General features: G+C 41.7%; 1 protein-coding gene across 2 annotated transcripts; it reads right to left on the reverse strand.

Annotated features, from left to right (window-relative positions):
• Positions 1 to 217: 217 nt before the first annotated feature.
• On the reverse strand, positions 218 to 17,749 carry CA2 (carbonic anhydrase 2). Of its 2 annotated transcripts, XM_055798418.1 has the most exons (8): positions 17,497 to 17,707; positions 16,725 to 16,922; positions 15,226 to 15,288; positions 6,186 to 6,304; positions 4,642 to 4,734; positions 3,824 to 3,886; positions 3,407 to 3,562; positions 218 to 1,076 (listed from the first exon to the last, which is right to left on the reverse strand). In XM_055798418.1, exons 1-8 carry the CDS (start codon positions 17,528 to 17,530, stop codon positions 957 to 959), a joined length of 846 nt encoding a protein of 281 aa, XP_055654393.1. In that variant the 5' UTR covers positions 17,531 to 17,707; the 3' UTR covers positions 218 to 956. The 2 variants fall into 2 exon arrangements, with proteins under 2 accessions (XP_055654393.1, XP_055654394.1); XM_055798419.1 differs by lacking the exon at positions 15,226 to 15,288 and having other exon boundaries at positions 17,497 to 17,749.
• Positions 17,750 to 18,693: the final 944 nt, after the last annotated feature.

The raw sequence follows: 18,693 nt of genomic DNA on the forward strand, positions 1-18,693 counted from the left end.
GAAACTGATTGAATAGATGTTCTGCATAAAGATGAGGCACCTTGCTTTTTGGCTAACAAAATTTCCTAGCATATCCATATAGGTTTGTATTCATCTTCAGTGTCATTGAAACTAATTCCCAACGTATTAGATGTTTAGTAATTATGTTTAATATGCAACAATACAAACAGATTAGTGACTCATTTCCTAAATTAAAATAACAGCATGGAAGCAAAAATATAAGTATAGATTTATTAGAGAAGTTATCTAAAATACAATATTATTTTCCTCTTTAAATTAGAGCATATATTATTTCAATGAAAAGTTATTTTGTATTATTCCTATGGTAATAACAACTTTTAAAGGTAATACTTAATTTAGGACATTTTAATTAAAAAAGTCCAACACTACCATTAAGACATAATCAAGGTTGTTGATAGCATGGGTAAAAATGTAAAACAGTCTCAAAAATATTTACATGTCAGTTTCTTAAAATCTAAGAAGTCTCATTCTCAATAGTCATTTTTCTTTACTTTCCAAAATACTTTTTTTCCTAAATCATACCTAGATTCTGTATTCCTGTGCTTTTCACAAAGCTTCAAGTTTAGTTAGTTATGTGTACTATCACATCAGTGGATGAGGTTTCTTAAAATGGCTTATTTTGTTATCATCATATTCTCTCCCACGTAGCCAACATACTGTTATACCAAAGTGTAAGTAGCAGTAATAGTCACCAAAATGCACACAACCACCACCATCACTCCATGCCTCCCCCAACCCCCAACCTTAAGAACCCTTTCCTATTTGGCCAAGAGCCTTTCACATTTCATTAGCTGGCGTTTCAGATGCAGAGCAAAAGAAAGAACAGATCTGGGAGACAAGATGTTGCCAGGGCACACAAGGCAAAGGTTTGATTTGGGCTTAGCAAAAGGGGCTCCTCACAAACACAGCAATTTCTAACACGCTCAGCACTGAGGTTACTGGAAGGAAGCTCTGACTTCTCTGCTCTTCAAAGGCTGACACGGGCGCCAGTTGTCCACCATATGGCACACAGGCTCATTCTCAGCACTGAAGCAAAGGCCACGGAGTTTGCACATCTGTGGACAAAGGCACAAACATCCTAAATGCATACTCTTGTTTCAGCAGGACTATTTGATTTATACACCCTGGGCTTGAGCCAGAGGTCCAATTCACACTTTTGCCAGCACTAATGGTCTAGAGATGGTGTCACCACCCATATGTCTTTGCATTTCCATCCACACCATTTCCTGCCCCTGACACGGGCTCTCCTGTCCACAAAATACCCTAGCAAGAAGAACTAAGAGAGCACAGAAAACAAGGACATAGGCACACATTTCCTGAACGCTGCACACACAGAGTTGTTTGTCCTTGATCCCGATCAGAATTGAAAGCCTTTCAGAATCCTTTGCAAGTTGTATAGTTTGGGCTCTTTTGAAACTTGCATTTTTTTAATTCAGTTGAAATTTAAAACAAAAAAAAGAAGGCAACCTTATTGTTGGGTCAAATTACAGCAACCAAATTCATTACAGATATCTTGATTTTCAAATACTGTGAGAGGGAAAACTATTTCACATCAATAGGAACATACTGTAGAGTTTTAGTACTTGCTTGTAAAAGTAAAATTGGTGTTTCCACAGTACGATGTAATAAAAGCACCTTTATATCTAAATGGGCATCTCCAAAACTAGTAAAAAGACTGTGCCAAAATAGTAACCCACCCAAATGTGATCTCGCACAGCTGGAACTGCTGACAGAAACACATAGGTGGGATACAGGATTTCATGCAAGTCAGGCTGCAGGCCAGGCTTTCCTTTATTCAGGGAGGAAGGTCCCCAGCGGTGACCAGCCCAGGAGAGGACTTTACCTTCACAACTGACCAGAACTAAGTTTAGAGCTCCACCTCTGCCAGGAACTCCTGTGTCACTATAGCAAATAACAGGCTCGCTGCACCATGCTGTAATATCCAGCATTTATCGACCTTTGGAAAAACAATTTCATTAAACCCAGTGTCAATACTCAACTTTATGGTTTCTTGTTTTGATCAGTTTTGGAACGAAAAGGCAAGCTGCCACACACACTGTTTTGATCTCACATCCATCTTTGAAATGTCGATGGTAATACGGAGAGGGATGTGTGGGAGAAACAAGTGGTGTCTTTTACCACTTGTAGGTGGTTAAAGTAGGTGTAGTAGGAAAAACAACTCTATTTTGGTGAGTGTGCTCCTGCCCTATAATAAAACCAAACTGGCAAACCCTGGATTATCAATAGCAATACCAGTAGTTCAGAACAAGTTAACAGTGTCAACTTTAATGCTCCCTTGCAGTTTAATGGTAATCACTGCTGTAATTATTACTTCCGATAGTTTTCCTGTCTTTTATTCTATCTTTTATTACCTTAAGTCCCACAACAACTCAGTTGCGCATTTTTCACATCAGCTGAATAAAATCCCTAGAATTACGTGTATATTGTTAGCATGCCTGCCATTGATAAAAGGGATTTAAGAGTCTGAAGGGTAAACTAGAGCCCTTCAGGGCTAGTTTATATTTATAGGCTCTAGATTCTATTTATATCTCCCAAGCACACAGATGCAAACCCAAGGGTGGAATCTTGCCTCTATCTAATTTCATTAATGGATGGTGCAGAAAGCTAGGGCCTGGAGTGATTTAATCTGCACAAGCTCCTTCCTACTAGGAAGATTCTATACTCCTCAAGCTGCTCAACAAAATAAAGGATTTTTTCAGGCAGCAGACTTCTGGAATCTGCAAGTTTTGCCTCTTCCAAACAACACAGTTTTGTTAGGATTGTCACAATTCTGCGTGGGATTTCCCAGTCTGTTCTGTGCTGAACAGAACTTGTAAAATGAGCTCCGTGTCCTGGAAATGCTGGAAGATCAACAAACCAACCACCGATCTACAGTGTGAGACTGTGGATGCAGAATACATGCTCTTCAGATGCTTGGTAAACATGGTATTTTCAGGGCTAGTATACCCAGATGGTGATGTGTGCATGTACAGCAAACCTGCTGATGCTCACAATCCATGCTAGACTAACTCTGCATGTGCAAACGGTCCTTTCATGCATGCTGTAATTTTCCCAGATTTTTACCACATGTCAGCTCTAACCATGTATCTGGAAAGCCTGATTAAGTTTTTAAAACCCCCAAATTTTCCCTGGATTGTGTCCAAACGGAAGACAGCCTTACATTTTACAGCAAACTATATCCACACATAGAAGCAGAGTCCTGCCAAAAGAGGCTAACTAGTTCACACATATTTTTCACATGTGATACCCTGCATAGCTCTGCAGTAACACAAACTACCACTTTAAAGATCACCAGGAGGGCTGAACTGAAGCAATCAGTATGACTCCAGTACACATCTACTGGCATCACCCACTGCAGACCTACCTGCTCGGGGCTGACAGTGATGGGCTCCTTCAGAACGTGCCAGATCACACATTCGAGCAGTGGGGGAGTGGTCAGTGAGCCGGGGTACGTCCAATAGTCTCTGCATGCAGGAAGCAGTCCAGTGGGGTCAAAGTTTGTGAAGGAAGCTTGCTTCCCCTACAATAAAGAAAGCAGATGAACTAGCATCAGGGGAGAGACCACAGACACACCCCGGGCTTGCAGTAGTAAAGTCTCCTATGGGAAGCTCCATGTTATGAGAAAGGCAGAAATGGAGTTTGGCATGAAGTGCTGAGTGCCTCCTACAGTACATTTGGGATTAAAGACTCTCAGCAATGTATTTCTTACGTTATAAGACTTTCAAGACATTGTTTCTCATTCAACATCAACATTCTCATCGACACAGAGGGCAAATATTACCTTGGTTTGAATGGAGTTCAGAGCATCCACAACCTTCTGTATTTCAGGCCTGGCATTGCCTACCTGTAACACAAACCATATGAAAAGAAAACGATCATGCACTGTCACCGATACCTTTAGTTTTCTGTTACAGTTCTCAAGGAAACATTTTCCCAGCAACATTTCATTACATAACGGGAGTATTACAGCAAAAGTTACTGGAACTGTCTCTGTAAAATCATGCCAGTTGACAGGAAGCACAAATGGATCAGCCAAGGACACTGGACAGAATTAAGTTATTTACATCTACAGTGTGTGGATTTCTTTTTGGACTTGAGCTGTTCTTTTTTCATAGAAGTCACCCTCCTGACAGAACACAGCGAGGCCAGGAGAAAGCACACACTGCTGGGGCACAGCCACCTTCTCCAACCAGCTGTGAAGACAATTCAACCAAGACAAAATGCTCTGGACATTTAACAATGACAGGAAAAGGAAAATAGGTGTTATTTAAGCTGGTTCTACTGCAGATTCATACACACTGAATGTGTCTCTGTCATCACCCTTCACTGATAAGAATTACAGCAGTGTCACTGCTGTGATGATGGCAAGTATGCTGTTATAGGGCTGCCACAGTGATGGATGGCAGTCATATTTCATGACTGGTGTACAATTTTTATATGTAGAGAAAGCCAAGAATTTGGAGCACCACCCAGTTCGCTATGGGTTTAGGCAGTATAGAAGTGCTGCCTCATTCTGTATTTTAGGCTGTCAGGTCCCCCTGCAACACAATGAACATACTGGACTCATCCAAATAATACAAAGGAAAAAGTTTAACTTACCTTCATGAAGATGCCTACCACAGCCAAACCATCAGGGTGCTTCACAGCTTCAGCAAATTTACCATATTTTTCTTTCCAGTGAACAATATGGAGCTAGGAGCAAGAAAACAAGAAGCACTATTATTCCATCCACAATATTTCACAAATGAGAATGCAGGGAAGTGATTTATTCAACATTAAGAGCAGATGGCATTTTAATGCTGAAATTTAAAAACTTTTGTGTACAGTTAAGAATTTGTTGAATCATTCATCTATTTCCAAGTTTCAATTAAGCAAAGAGATTTTTGTCATGCATTTTATTTTGCTTCTCACTCTTATTCCTAGGTGAGTTTTAATTGCAAACTGTGGATATATCATTCCGCGTTTAGTCTGGTAAAACTCCTGTTATCTTCAGCATGAGTTTTTTCTGCATGCAGCCTTTAAGATATTGATGTAGTATTTTAATGCTATATATCCTGAGGTTCTTATCCACACTGAAATACATGACTGCCAGTGTGAGAAGGAGAAGAGAAGACACATTAACTACAAATCTGACCTGCAATCTAGACAGTTTTTTAAAAAACAGTCCTGTACTTTTCTGGAAAGCCTTTGAAAAGAGTATGAAATAAATCTGCAGGTCACATTAGCCAGGATGTTGCTTTATTTTTCATTTCCAAGTTATTTCTTAAGTTCATCTAGCTGCTTCCCCATATCTGCAAGTCAAGCTCAGCAAGTAATTGTGGTACTCAGAACAGATATAAGCCAACAGCAAGCTGCTCAGATAAGACAAAAGCTACTTCTACCTCACGACAACACAACAGAGCCAATGAATTTGTCAGGTCATTTCTTTTATCCATCAATGAAAATCACAAGTATGCTCAGAAAATGTGTATTTATGAAAGGGTTAAAAGTCTGTCACAGCTTCCAGAGGCAGATTTCTAAACAGGGGACAAGGAAAAGCGGGACACAAGGCGCTACTCCATTTCTGTAGTGAGACTGTAATACAGAGTCTTAAAGTTGTTCAAGGGACATCTGGAGTCTTAAGGATATTACAAAGAGGACCTGCACCTGCAAGGTCTCACTTTGCTGTCTGCCCTCTTCACAGCTCCCCTAGCTCCTTTGCTACCAAAAGGTGAAAGGGGCTGCCCCAAAATTATTCTGTTGTTGATATAAATGTCTCTGATGTTAAAAATTTAAGCCAGGAAAAGAGGATATGTGTGTGTGCAGAGGTGCTGCAGTTCTATTTCTTTGCCATTTTCAAGAGTCAACAAGAAAGTGGGGAAAACCAGGGATAATTAATGTGGGTTTTTTCTGCTTCTGTAGTTTCTTTGACATGAAGTAGCTGAAAAAACATAGTAATTATAAAAGTCCTCCAATTCTAATCTCTGCTCTTGCAAGTAGGTCCTGGGGTGGCACCGTACCAAAATCTTCTGTGGTAACCTCCACAATCTCTTGCCCTATGAAGATCTGTAGAGAAGTTGTTAGTATGGCAGAATATTGAAAAATAAAATAAAACAAAACAGTCATTATACATAAAAGACTGGAGAAGTTCAAGCATGTCCTACCTCTGCATCATACTTCACACCATCCAAAGTGTGCTCAGACCCTTGGCCCTCACAGGATCCCCAGTGAACGTGAAATTGTGCCAGCCTGTAGACTCCATCCAGCGCTCCTCCTTGCAGCACTGCAAAGCAAAGAGCCTCTATTAGCATCTCCCATAGCCTTCCTTATTGAGTCTTATTTCAAACTGGAACGTCCACCTCAAGTCTTCCAAGTGAATTACAGTTCATTGCTCTACATGCTGCCATGCTACTCCAGATCAACTTAAAAGGTACATTGCTGCAATATGACAGAATTAATAAATAAACATATAAAAACATCAGTGACTTTACAGTGAGCATCTCATCAGCGATTTAACAGGCATGCTAATATTACGGCTGACGAGGGGAGAGCTAAGGATGTAACTTTTCTGTCACCAAATAAATAAAAAAAGGCCAAGAAAAAGAATAGCCTTTGTAAGAGGCCCATATAGAGTTATTCTATGGAACTGCACTTGGAGACCAAATAATCTTTCACTTACTAATGTATTCTGTCCCTTCATTTTAGACACTTTATCCATTTAGCGCTTAATCCTGCAAATCCTGTGACAGATCGAATTGAGTAAAATGCTTTTGGTTCCAAATTAAACCTAAACACCTGTTAGCCATGGGTTGCAGCAAGGTAAAGCTCTAGGTACAGTGCAAGGCATTGTAGAAGTGTGAATTCAAATCTCTTGGCCCTCCCATCTTTTACTCCTCAAGAATGAATTTTTTAAAAAATGGTGATTAAAATGTCAATGCCTGCAGAGACAGTTTTTGAAATACGGATTGGAAATGAGGCATTTACTTACACTCTCCACTACCTGACATTACCCCTGCAGTGGGACTGCTCTAAGTGGAGTGCCCAGCCACACTTTCAATTATACAGGAGTGAGCTCCCCTGAGCTCCCTTACGCTGTTAGTTTTAACCTTGTACTTAAACTGTGACCAATTGCCATTACGATATGCAGGATCAAGCCCCATTACTGTAAAAAGCTCAAGGCACAGACAATGTCTTCTCCAGTGCAGCATAAAGCACAGAACAATAACAAATAGTTCTACTAAATAGAGCTATTTATCTAAGTTATTAGAGCAAGGTTTCGCACTGGTTTGTGGTTGGTTTGGTTTTGTTGGTTTTGGTTGGATTTTATTTTTTTTTTGCTAAGTGTCTCAAATTCACAATTAAATCTTCAGGATGTTAATATTTAAAAAAAAATTTACAATGTAATTTGAAGTGTCATATATCGTAGAGATCAATTTATATATATACATATATATCTATATACACAATAAAGTGACAGAAGAGTGGTGACACCAGATATTACATGTAAGTGTGCTCTGTGTATGTGCCACAAACAAAACAGTTCTGTGGAGTAAAGATGCTTTCCTCTCAGTCTGCAATTAGTCTAGACACTATTACAGTACGTGCATGTGTGAAAATATACATCAAATGCATATAGGAATAGGTCACTGTCTGTTCAGGTTTCAATAATTCTGATTATATGCAAGCATAGACAACAACAGCTGTGGATACTTGGCAATGAGGTGAGAAGGATTTCAGTAAAAAACGGGAATACATCAAAATTAAATACAAGATTTCTACAAAACACATTAATTTCCACTTGTGTGCCTTACACATGCAAAATTTGGGTTCATTGGACAAATTCAGCATTTGCCTGGGGCTCCTGTGGTAAATACATTTAGAAGACTCCCAACATGTATTTCTATCTGGAAATGTGAATATATGTTCCACTGCAGTCTTTGTAATTTCTGATACTGTAGCCAACACTGAACAGTCAACAGACCAAGACTTGCCCTACCTATTGCCAAGCTATGTGACACAAAGAAGAATAGCTACTTAAAGTAATTTAATAGGAACATATCTTATTCTACTTCTATGTTTCTGCACGTGCTGGTTGCCAAGAAGCATAACTGTTTCAAGCACAAGGACTACAAACCAGAATACCTTTTTTTTCAGAACAGTGACTGTGAATGTGCATTAGATCCTTTGGAAAATGAAGTAATAGGTTGCTATGTCTTTACAGACGCAAAATCGCTTAATCCACACAATACCACGTTTCATTTAAAAATGATGCCATGGAGTTGCAATGTTTCAGTTTCAGTTCCTTTGGCTAATGGACTTGCTGCTCATTGCAGGTACAAATGGACCGAGGTTCCACCATTCTTCAACCTCAGAAAGCACTAGCACAGCACAGGTTAATCTGCCATTATCGATCAATGGAAAGCATGCTAAAAAGCAGAATCATGCAATCTTCTTAAATCCATTTGCAGTGTTGTTTCTTTACACAAAGTTTGCTCTAGTCCCATAAAACTCAACAGATGCACAAAAATCTCTTTGCAATTTTTGCTTACTTTTCTCATTCTGTGGTTCTCAAATCCAGCACTAGCTTATTTTGACTCACAGCAGAGCATTCAAAGAAAGTAATAATTAGATTAGTGTGAATGAATACAAATTCAGCAGGCTTAATTACAGAACAGCCCTTCTTGTTCTAGCCTATATTAAGCAGCTACTTTTTTAATACTTCTCAGCCTTTCCAAAGAAGTGAAATTTAGAATTAAACTTAAAAGGTAAAGTAGAATTGTTAGAGCTTCTTTTTTTTCCAGCACAAGCTTTTTAAAACCATGAATAAATGCTACCAGCTTTTCCAAATTAAAAGTTCACCAAGAATCACAGCAATATTCACACTGGGAACTTTCCTGTCCTTGTCCCATGTGATGTGAACATCGATTCAGGCCATATTGACAACACAAGTCCAACCTTTCCATCCCCTTTTTTTGAGTGATGAGGAAATTCTGATCCATATTTGAGCATTTCATCATTATCTCCCTCCCTTTTGAAATTAATATTACCGAAAACAATCCTGGAAATACCTACATAGCTGTGTTCCCTTTTGTTACATAGCACAGCTTCAGATGCAGGCTGAAGACAGCACAAGCCAACCTGGAAAACACGTTCTTTTCATACAGATTCAACCTACTCAACACAATCTACGTCATAAACTGGTTTCCATGGATGTGTAACAGCCCAGAGGTGACAGCTTGAAAATACAACTTTTTTTCTATTTAGCAGTTATTTGAAATGTTACAGTGACAAATTTGGAGCTACTTTGCTTAGATTAAGAAATGGTAACGGTTTTCAACCTTCTACCCTTTACTGGAGAAGTTATACTAGTAACATCCAGTAATTATATTGCACTGTTATTAAATGATCTCATAACATTTTCTAAATTAGGTGGACATAAGTATTAGCAGCATTAATTTGGAAAGTCAAATAACCACACAAACTGTTCCATTTATTTACATCTGTAGGATTTCTTGGATAAAGAAGGCAAACTCGATTTGTCTCCATTATAGTTTCTTAGGATATTTAGAAACACATAGAAATCAAATGACATTTTGCTGCATTTGGGACAGCTGTTTACTGAGGCCACACAACTTCACTGTTCTACTGAAAGGCAAGTCCCTGGGTAGTTACCCTTCCCACGCAGAACAGAACAGCTTTGTCAAAAATACCATGGGCCACTTCATACCTTTTTTCAGGAAGTGGCAGCATACACATCTGTGAATTTTTGCAGGAATACTGTGGAATTACTGTCATTTAGTTACCTCCTATGGGACATTCTCTCTATACAGAGCAGGAGGCTAATAAATCTCATCAAGGCAATAAACCTGTCAAGGAAGTAATCAAAATGGCTGAACTACAAGATCATTTCATGAGTTAGAATGAATTCCAAGATGAATTCCAGAAAAAAATCTACAAACTCATATGGTAAGAAAAATACTACTCTAAAGTTTGTTACTCCGAGAGAATGCAGAATGAGAAAATGTTCTTCAAATGGAAATAACTGACAGCAAAGCTCCTTCCAGCAGTTAAAATAATGGGTCCACTACAGCACAATGGATGTCCAAAGCTCTTTAGTTCTAATTAGTTCTAATTGACATTCCACCAAACAAAAACCTGGCAGCAGGACATTCAAGCATCTACCTTTGAGGACAGCCCTCTTGCACACACATTGCTTTGGCATAAAGAAAACCATGATTTTGTATCAGTGTACAGTAGATGTGCACGTATATATGATGTTCTAGGTACATATGTAAATATATGCATAGTATATACATAAGTGTTAATGTTTTGTAAGCTTTTGTGTATACACAGACATCTGTATGATAGAAAACACGCCTTGAGGAGACAGAGTAGATGAAGCATTACTTGAGAAAAACAGTCTTGAGCACCATGCACTATTAATGGCACAAAAAATGGTTCTTATGATGATGCTCGGGGATTAGCCTTGTGTTCTTATGCAAGGATGGACTTCCCCATCTGACAGACTGAAGAGTTCAGTTAGGGTGAGCTGTCACTTCTGTGAAACGTGGAGTACAGAGCGTCACATTTTGTGAGATGTTGCCTTCCTTATGTTATCTCTTTCAGACATTCCTCCTAGGATGCTGTATCATGGCAAGCAAGAGAGCAAGACAGCACACAAGCATCTGACCAGGGGATCATACTTGCAGAAAACATCTGTAATGTGCTTCACCAAAAGAAAAACTACATAACTGGTATCTCATAAGAAAAAAACCCACCCTACTCTGTCCTTGCTAAAGGGTTAGCCTGATAAGGCAATAAGGATGTTTCACAGAGATAGACCAGAATGAAACACCTGCCAAAATGCAGCCGGTCTGCAGACTTGTGTATTTGCAGCGGTCATTGGTTCTGATTCACCTCAGTTGAACTATTTCATCCAGACTGGGTAGCAGCCAGGGAGACTCTGACTTGCCTAAGGATACAAAGCCATTTAGGTTCTTAACTTCCCTCCCACTCCCTGGGACCAGTGGAGTTTATTTCTCATGTAGTCTCTTAAATGGAGATTCCCCAAGAGTCATAAGGTTGCAGTACTGAGTCCCTGATCAGCCTTTGATCCTCATGTTTCACACCACATGAGCTGACAATGACTTCGTAAGAGTTGGAAGCACTAAAATTCTTTTAAAAGTAATAATGGGTTTAATTTCTGATGGCAGCAGCTGTAATTCTAATCTTAGTGACTGCTTACAGCACTGAAAATTGTGTACCGACACGGTGCTCATACTACGTAGAGATCTAATGAAGGATCAACGAACTTATAGCATGAGCGCTGCCTCTAAGTACACATCAGTCCCTCACGCCTGTAAGTAAATGAACAAGCATATCGGCTGGGGCGAGTAGCGACGTCTGGCACACAGCTTCATTACATCTTAAAAATAAACTTTCCCAAGTGGCCTTAGCTGATAACAGCCGACTAGTTTCTCCTGGTTTTGCACTAAAAGCGCCTCAAGAGGAGGAACTTAAAAGAAGGGAAGGAAGTTGCCATGATTTTTAAATGCACAATCCATGTCAAATTTCTGCTCAGACGTTGCATGTTAAAAAAAAAAATTAAAAAAAGCTGATGTAAGTGAAGGGCACTTTGGGGCTCTAAAATGAAATGAAGGCCTGAAACATGCAGGACTGATCTCAAGCCCTCTCATCTTCCTTTCCAGTTCCCAGAAGCACTAGAGCTATTCTGAAGTCACTTGCTTACGTAGGGTTTGCAGCTTCTGGTGACCCAAGTTCACAAGAGAAATGACTTAAAGATCACACACCCTCTGGGACCTCTGACTTTCTAGCCAAGCAGTGCACAAAAGTACTTGTGACACATAAGCAGGTGTCTGAATACAGTCCCTTAAAGCTATAAGCAATCAGTTCACTGATTTATGATTCCAGAGGGTCATTGCGTTGCTTAGGCTATACTGCATTGTGGCCCTTCAATCCATGACTGCATACTGATAACATGCAGTATTATTCTGGCATAGCTAATATTACATCTTTGGAACTTGGAAGCCTAAAAATAGACCAGTGGCAGTGACTTTGATTAAGAGTTGTTCCTTAAAGATGGCAGACCTCCGTGTTTCTTCCTCCATTTACCAGCTGAGGTGGAAGTGCAGGAAAAGAGCAACAGTGGGCACAACTTTCAGAGTAACTCATCGGCTAATGCACTGGCTCTTGAATAACCAATGTAACAAAATAAATTGGTTTGTGTACAGCAAGTCATAACTCAAGGCAGCCGAAGCATCCTCATTAATATTTACCATTATAGGAAGAATTGGGTAATGTATTTGATTACAACTACTGAAAGCCTCCCAAGGGGTGCTAGCATCCAAGCCAGTACAGTATTTTCATTTCCCTAGGTCTCTCTCAATTTTACAGTTCTACTATGATTTAATATTTGCAAAAATATGAGATTTACTTGGGACCCTGTCTGGAATTTCAATATTCTCTCTAGCTCAGTAGCAAGGAAGGAAAAGGAAACAACTAAGACACTGATCCACAAGCAGACATTACCAGTACATTTAGTAATGTCTCTAGAGCCTTACACCGTAGCTGCAATTCACTTGTGCCAGGTTCTAGAGATAAAATACGATATTCTAAAATTCTTGTTATGAATAAGTTAATTGCAGATTTACTTCTTCCTTTTATATGTTCATCAAAACACAACATCAGAAAACACAGAATACAGTGCCTGCTGCCGTGTGCACTTCCCATTTGAACCTCGGGTTTTAGGTGATTTCTAAAAACTTTTCTGGGAAACCTACATAGAGAACATATTGTAAGTATGTTACAAAATCTTCTTCAGACTCTTGAGGTTTTCTTGAGCAAAGTCACTTCCTCTGGTTTTACAGCTCTGAGAAGTCACTCTTTACTTCTGTCTTCTAAAGCAAGTGAAACAACACACGTGTCCTTAACAGCAGACTATAATATGAAGCGCTTAATATGATAAAATAAGTACCCTTAATGAGACACTCCTTTGCTGTAAAGGTCCTGAAATAAGGTGCGTTATCAGTTATCGGCACCATTTACTTCACTTATATGTGGAAGGTCATGTCCCAGGATATAAGAGTGGATGAACCTGAATTTGGAGGGTTTTTTCCTAGTGACACAAATCATAGTGATTTTTTGGTTTTATTTAAAGTAGGCATAAATCTTTAACATTTCTGTAACAAATACTTTAATTTTCACTACTATTAAGACAGTGGACATGAACTAAGAAAGCAACTAAAGCTGCCAGAACTGAAGGAGAAGGGAGACGAACTAACAACTGGAAGAGGAAGTTCATTGTTCACTTTCTACATACAAATCCAAAAAAACATTCCGAAAGACTGCAAGGAAATGAGACAGAAGATAGCCTTTTATCCAAGAGAAAATAATGGAATTTCAGCAAACAAAAAAAATGTTCATAAACATGGCAATGCTGGCTTGTGAATTTTCTTTCCATACACCATTTCTACCAACCAGCAACTGAAATATGAAGGGGCTTCACCTTGGGAATTGACTGAGTGCTCAGAAGTGTATTCTAGAATATAACATCTGTCACATAACCCAAGAAAGAAATTTGAAGGCTGTACTACAAGAACTGAAATTGAAGATTTGGGCGTAATTGCTTAGGAAGAGGGGTTTTCTAAGCATGGATAGTAACATCTAAGCTTATCTAGGAAAATTAAAAAGAAAGTAAAAGTCAGGTTCTAAAGATATCACAAGATGTTAACATCATTTCTCTGTTAAAACATCATTGTAAGCAAACATTGTATAGGACATAGGCATAATTACAACCTCCATCAAGAATTAGGTCATTAAAGCTCCACCTATCAGTAAAGAGACCTAAGAGCAGAGAAGAAAACATTTTCTTTTGTGAAGATACATTAGTCACATAAACTGCACATAAATTACTTTTGTTTAAGAAGTTAAACTTTTATTTTACATCCTTACTATGCTAAAGAATATAGAGGGGATATAATTTCAAGAAAACCCGTTTTTTCTTTTAGATTTTTAGTTTTTCACAGATACGGGCAGCAGCTTTATCCTACATATTTTTGTATGTACAGACATAATGTAACAAATATACATATTGGGAGAAGAGCCTTTTATTTAAGGAACAACAATTTACATCAAATTTTTTTATGATTCCAATATCTACTTGTTGTTACTTATGATCAACAGTATTCACATTACATATTTTCTGAATAGAAGACCTAAGTAACAACTACTTTCAAGAATTTTTATCCAAACATGCATCTCAGCTTTCTTACTTATTTTTACTATGCTATTACTACCTGTTATTTTTTTATTGCAAGAACTCATTTTGCATACTCTGAAGAGCAGGAGTCAAACAGACTTTAATACCTAGAACTGCTGTGCAATTTACTTCAGTGTCGTTAGTTACGAGCCTGAAGATTCTTAATGAATGGATCTCCTACTAAGTCCTGAAGATCGCACACAAACAATATCTCATTACTTAATTTTGTGCCTACTACCACAGATAATTCATACTGCATATGGGACAGCTCATAGGAGCAAGCAATACAGTCTGTGGGAAGCATTCACAGGATTTTCTTCCATTGTCTTCTGTAAAATATACCAGCACATCATATACTCTCACAGTTTCGCCTTGTGACTGTTGCATAATGTCTAACGAAGAATTTGGTACACACATTATAGTTAGTCTCAAATTCAGAAACGGGAGTGAATCAAGCACAGTCAAGTCAAAGACAGCTCTATTTTGTGTAAGGAAAGTAGGTTACCTAGTTAACTGCATACAAATGAAGCCATTAAGTGTGCTGCCAGGTAGATCCCATGCATTGTAGTTTTCAATAGGAAGTGGGATACTGAAGGATCCACCCTTACCTGGCTTCACAGAGATCTGTTTAATGGTGAGGGTTTTTTCCTAAAGAATAAGCAGTTTCTGATTCACTAATAGAGCTACTGAGAATATTTCTACTTGCATCTCCTGTCCTCCCACTCGGAAAGCTGTGTCACAGCGTATCTGTCAGAGGATCCCTGTCACAGATGTTCTGGTTCTGCACTGACTTTTCTCATAAAGAGCATTCTTCCTACAAACATTTCTTTAGATTATTGTATGTTCTTGCCATTTTTTCCTCCCAAATTACCCAATACAACCTAATTTTCACTATCTTTCCAAACTTATGCACACACAACTCAAACCTGAACCTGTTCCCCTTGGGTTCAGTAATATCAGGATGACAGCAAGAGCAGACTCGCACGTATCTGTTGAAAACATAATCCCTTTTATTGTACTCTGAATCATTTACCTTATTCCCCATAACACTGGTAAAATGAACATGCATTCAGCTCTTTTAGCTCCTCAGTGCTTCAGAAAAACAAACACTAACAAGTCAGAATACCTTTTTCTTTTTTAAAAACCATGCAAATATTAATGTGGATGCTCTGTGTGAATTATGCATGGACCCGTGTATTCATATAGCTGCGAAGACTTACAGCTGGCCACTTAATACTGTTCAGTATAAAGACTGTAATTAAAACAGAGTCAAAATCTTAATGCAATGCTGCATACCTGTTATGCGGTTACACTACCTGCAAAAACCTCACATTTTTAGGAAGCACAGATCATTTGTTGTCGGCACCATTCTCTAAATGGCATTGTTAACAAAACGCTTAGGAAAAATAGGGCACTTGCTCAAGCAAGTTGAATCATGCAGTGTCTACAGAAGGCAGAGACAACGGGATTGGTTTTGCTATCTAAATGAAAAACAGAGGCACATTCATTGTAGCAGGGCTATGACTTCTGCAAACTCAACCAGCTGAAAAAATACAATTAAAGACAACCTACAAAACCCTTGTTGCAAGTGCAGCTTGGATTCCATCTGCCCATTAATGTGGCCATTCCTTTCAGAAAAGATTATTAAAAGGTTTCCAGGATTCAGTACTTAATTTCACCACACAGTACGATGAACAGCAAGATACTGTGGAAGGACTGGCTGCTAGCAAACTTTGTAGGAATGTGTCAGACACATTATCTTTATCTAGAAAGCCCAGCATCAAGAAATGTCAGGGATAATGCTTGTTTAAATTACAAAAGAACAAAGAGGTATTTCTGAATCATTCCTCTGTTTCTGTACTAACCTGGGAGCATATTGGCTTCAAAAATATGAAATAATATTTTGATAACCAAAGAAACTATTTTCAAACTATTTCTACTTCAAGTTGTTAACTGTAATCCTTTGTTATTCTAAGGCAAATTTCTTCCTGTGATGTATTTTGCCCCTTCTTTTAACCATTTGTTCGGTAGTTTATGATGAGCTATTGAGCTATGCCTGAAGTTGTTCAAATAATCATCTTTTTTTTTTTCCTTTTTCTTCTCTCCACAGCTGAGCCTTTCTACAAATCCTTCCGATTTAAACAAAAATAAAGCAATTCACTTTTCTGGAGTTTAGATTAAGGCAACTCAAAACTGCCTAGATAGCCTCAGTTTTCTTCTAACGGAAGCTCAGTTTCCCTCTAGCCTAAAGGAGCCCTGTGGGATGCTGAATCCTTAAGGGCTCAATCCTGACCTTACTGCAACCGAAACACTTCGGTCTTTTCTTGTCTTTAAAAAACCCCTATGTCCTCAGTAGGCATTTCAGTAGCTGTGTCAGTAGCTGGGTCTCCCATCTCCACCCCTGCACACGAAGATGAAATCTCACCTGACTTGTTGGAGGAATCATCAAACTCCACGTTGAAGGAGTGCCCGTTGTTGACTATGTTTCTAGCTGTGCTGGCATCGTAACTGAAGCTGAGAGGCTTCAGCGAGGAGTCGTACTTGGCAGACTTGCTGCTAATAGCAATAGGGGACTGGCGCTCTCCATTGGCGATGGGGAAGTGCTCGTGCCAGTGAGCAGGTCCTGCAAGACAGCGTAAAGCAGCGCAGTGGGAAAAGACAGGAGGCTCCAGGGACATAAATGACAGCCCGCACTCCACTAGCATCAGCACTTAATAATGTAGCATCCGCGCAGGGTGCCAGTGCTGGCAACTGAGGCGAGGTGCAATCCCACCTGGGGACCAAGGCAGGGCCCACAGCGGTCCCTGAGCCTTGGAGGCTGACGCTGGGGTTTTACCGGGGAGTCCTTCCAGAGGCCACCCCGTCCTGCTGGAGCAGCGCCCCGTCCTCCCCTCTGCCTTGAGCCTTTACCGAAGTAAAGGAATGACAACAGGGAAGGAGATGCTCCGGGCGAGCCGCGCGCCGCGCCGCCGCGCCGCTCGGGCGCAGGTGGCATCTCAAGGTTAAAAGAAAAAAGAAAGAAGAAGAAGAAGAAAAAAAGAAAAATAATAAAAGCAGGCAGCGCCACCCAGCCCGTTCCCGCTCAGGGCAAGGGCTCGGCACGACGCGCAGCGGGCACGTCCCGGGCGCGGCGAGCGGGGACCTGCCGGCAGGTGTCCCGTGCCGTGCCGGAGCCCCGCACCCCGCCGGGCACTCACCGTCGTGGCTGCCGTATCCCCAGTGGTGGGACATGGTGCGCGGCCCGGCTGCGTCCGCGCAGGCTGTCGCAGCGCCGTGGCCGCGGCGGGCTCTCAGGGGCTTTTATAGGCTCTCGGCAACTCCATGCCCTTCTCCGCGGCCGGAGGAAGGGGTGGGGAGCGCGGGCGGGGGCGGAGGGAGACTCCGCTGGGGGCGGAGAGAGCGGTCCCTTTTAATCCGCGATCCGCCGCGGCCGCGGAGCTGCGCCGGGCCGGGCCGGGCCGGGCCGGGCCGGCAGCGCCCCCGGGAGCCGGGCGGCACGGCGCGGCCGCAGCCAGGGCGGGCGGCGTGGGGGCGCCCCTCCCCGCATTGCGCACCTGAGGGCGCCCGGCCGCTGTGCGGGGCGCTGCGGGGCGCCGTGACCTTGGGGAGGTGCCGGGGGCCGCGCGGCGGGTGCGCGCCTCCGTGCGCCGGTGCGAGCGAGGGAGCGCGTGTCTGTCCGTGCGCGTGTGTGTGTGTGCGCGCGGCTCGGCGCGTGTGCGGGGCCCGCGCCGCGGTCTCGTGCTGCGCCCTGCTGGGGGCGGAGTGAAGGGCCCGGCGGCCGGCGGGGCAGGCAGCGGGGGGGGGCGCCGGCACCCCGCCGCGCCGGGGGGCTGAGTCCTGGGCGCCGGGCTTCGGGGGGGATTAGCGGGGATTTGGAGGCGGAGATCAACGGACTTAGCGGGGGGGGAGCTGCGGCCGCTCATCAGCAGAACGAGGACGCTGTTGCTTATTACCGCACAGTGCATTTTATTTTTTTCCTGATCGCTTTCGGAGGAGGCGGCCGGTAGAGCGCTGCTCGCGTTCGCTTCTTAACACTTAGGAAATACACACTTATCGTGAGAGCGCGTCGACTACCGCTCCCGAGGATGGACTTGCGAGAATAAAATTGAGCAATGCATATTTCGGATGTTTTTATATTGCTCAACGCTCTGTGCTTTGCCGCCGGACAGGGGGCCCAGCCCTCGCCGGCCCCTTTGCGAAGGGCCGAACCGCGGCGCTGTGCCGGGCCCACGTGCCCCGGCGGGGCGGCCGCCCCCCAGCAGGAGCTCGCACCCGGGCGGGTTTGCAGGTGGTCGCTTTCCAAGGCTTCTCAGTGTCCTCTTGCTCCGAGCAATTTTTGGTACGGGAATGACATTGTGACCGTAGTATTGGTTTATCCCATTTTCCTAAGACGG

This window comes from Falco peregrinus, chromosome 3 (assembly GCF_023634155.1).
Source record: "Falco peregrinus isolate bFalPer1 chromosome 3, bFalPer1.pri, whole genome shotgun sequence".
Taxonomy (NCBI): domain Eukaryota; kingdom Metazoa; phylum Chordata; class Aves; order Falconiformes; family Falconidae; genus Falco; species Falco peregrinus.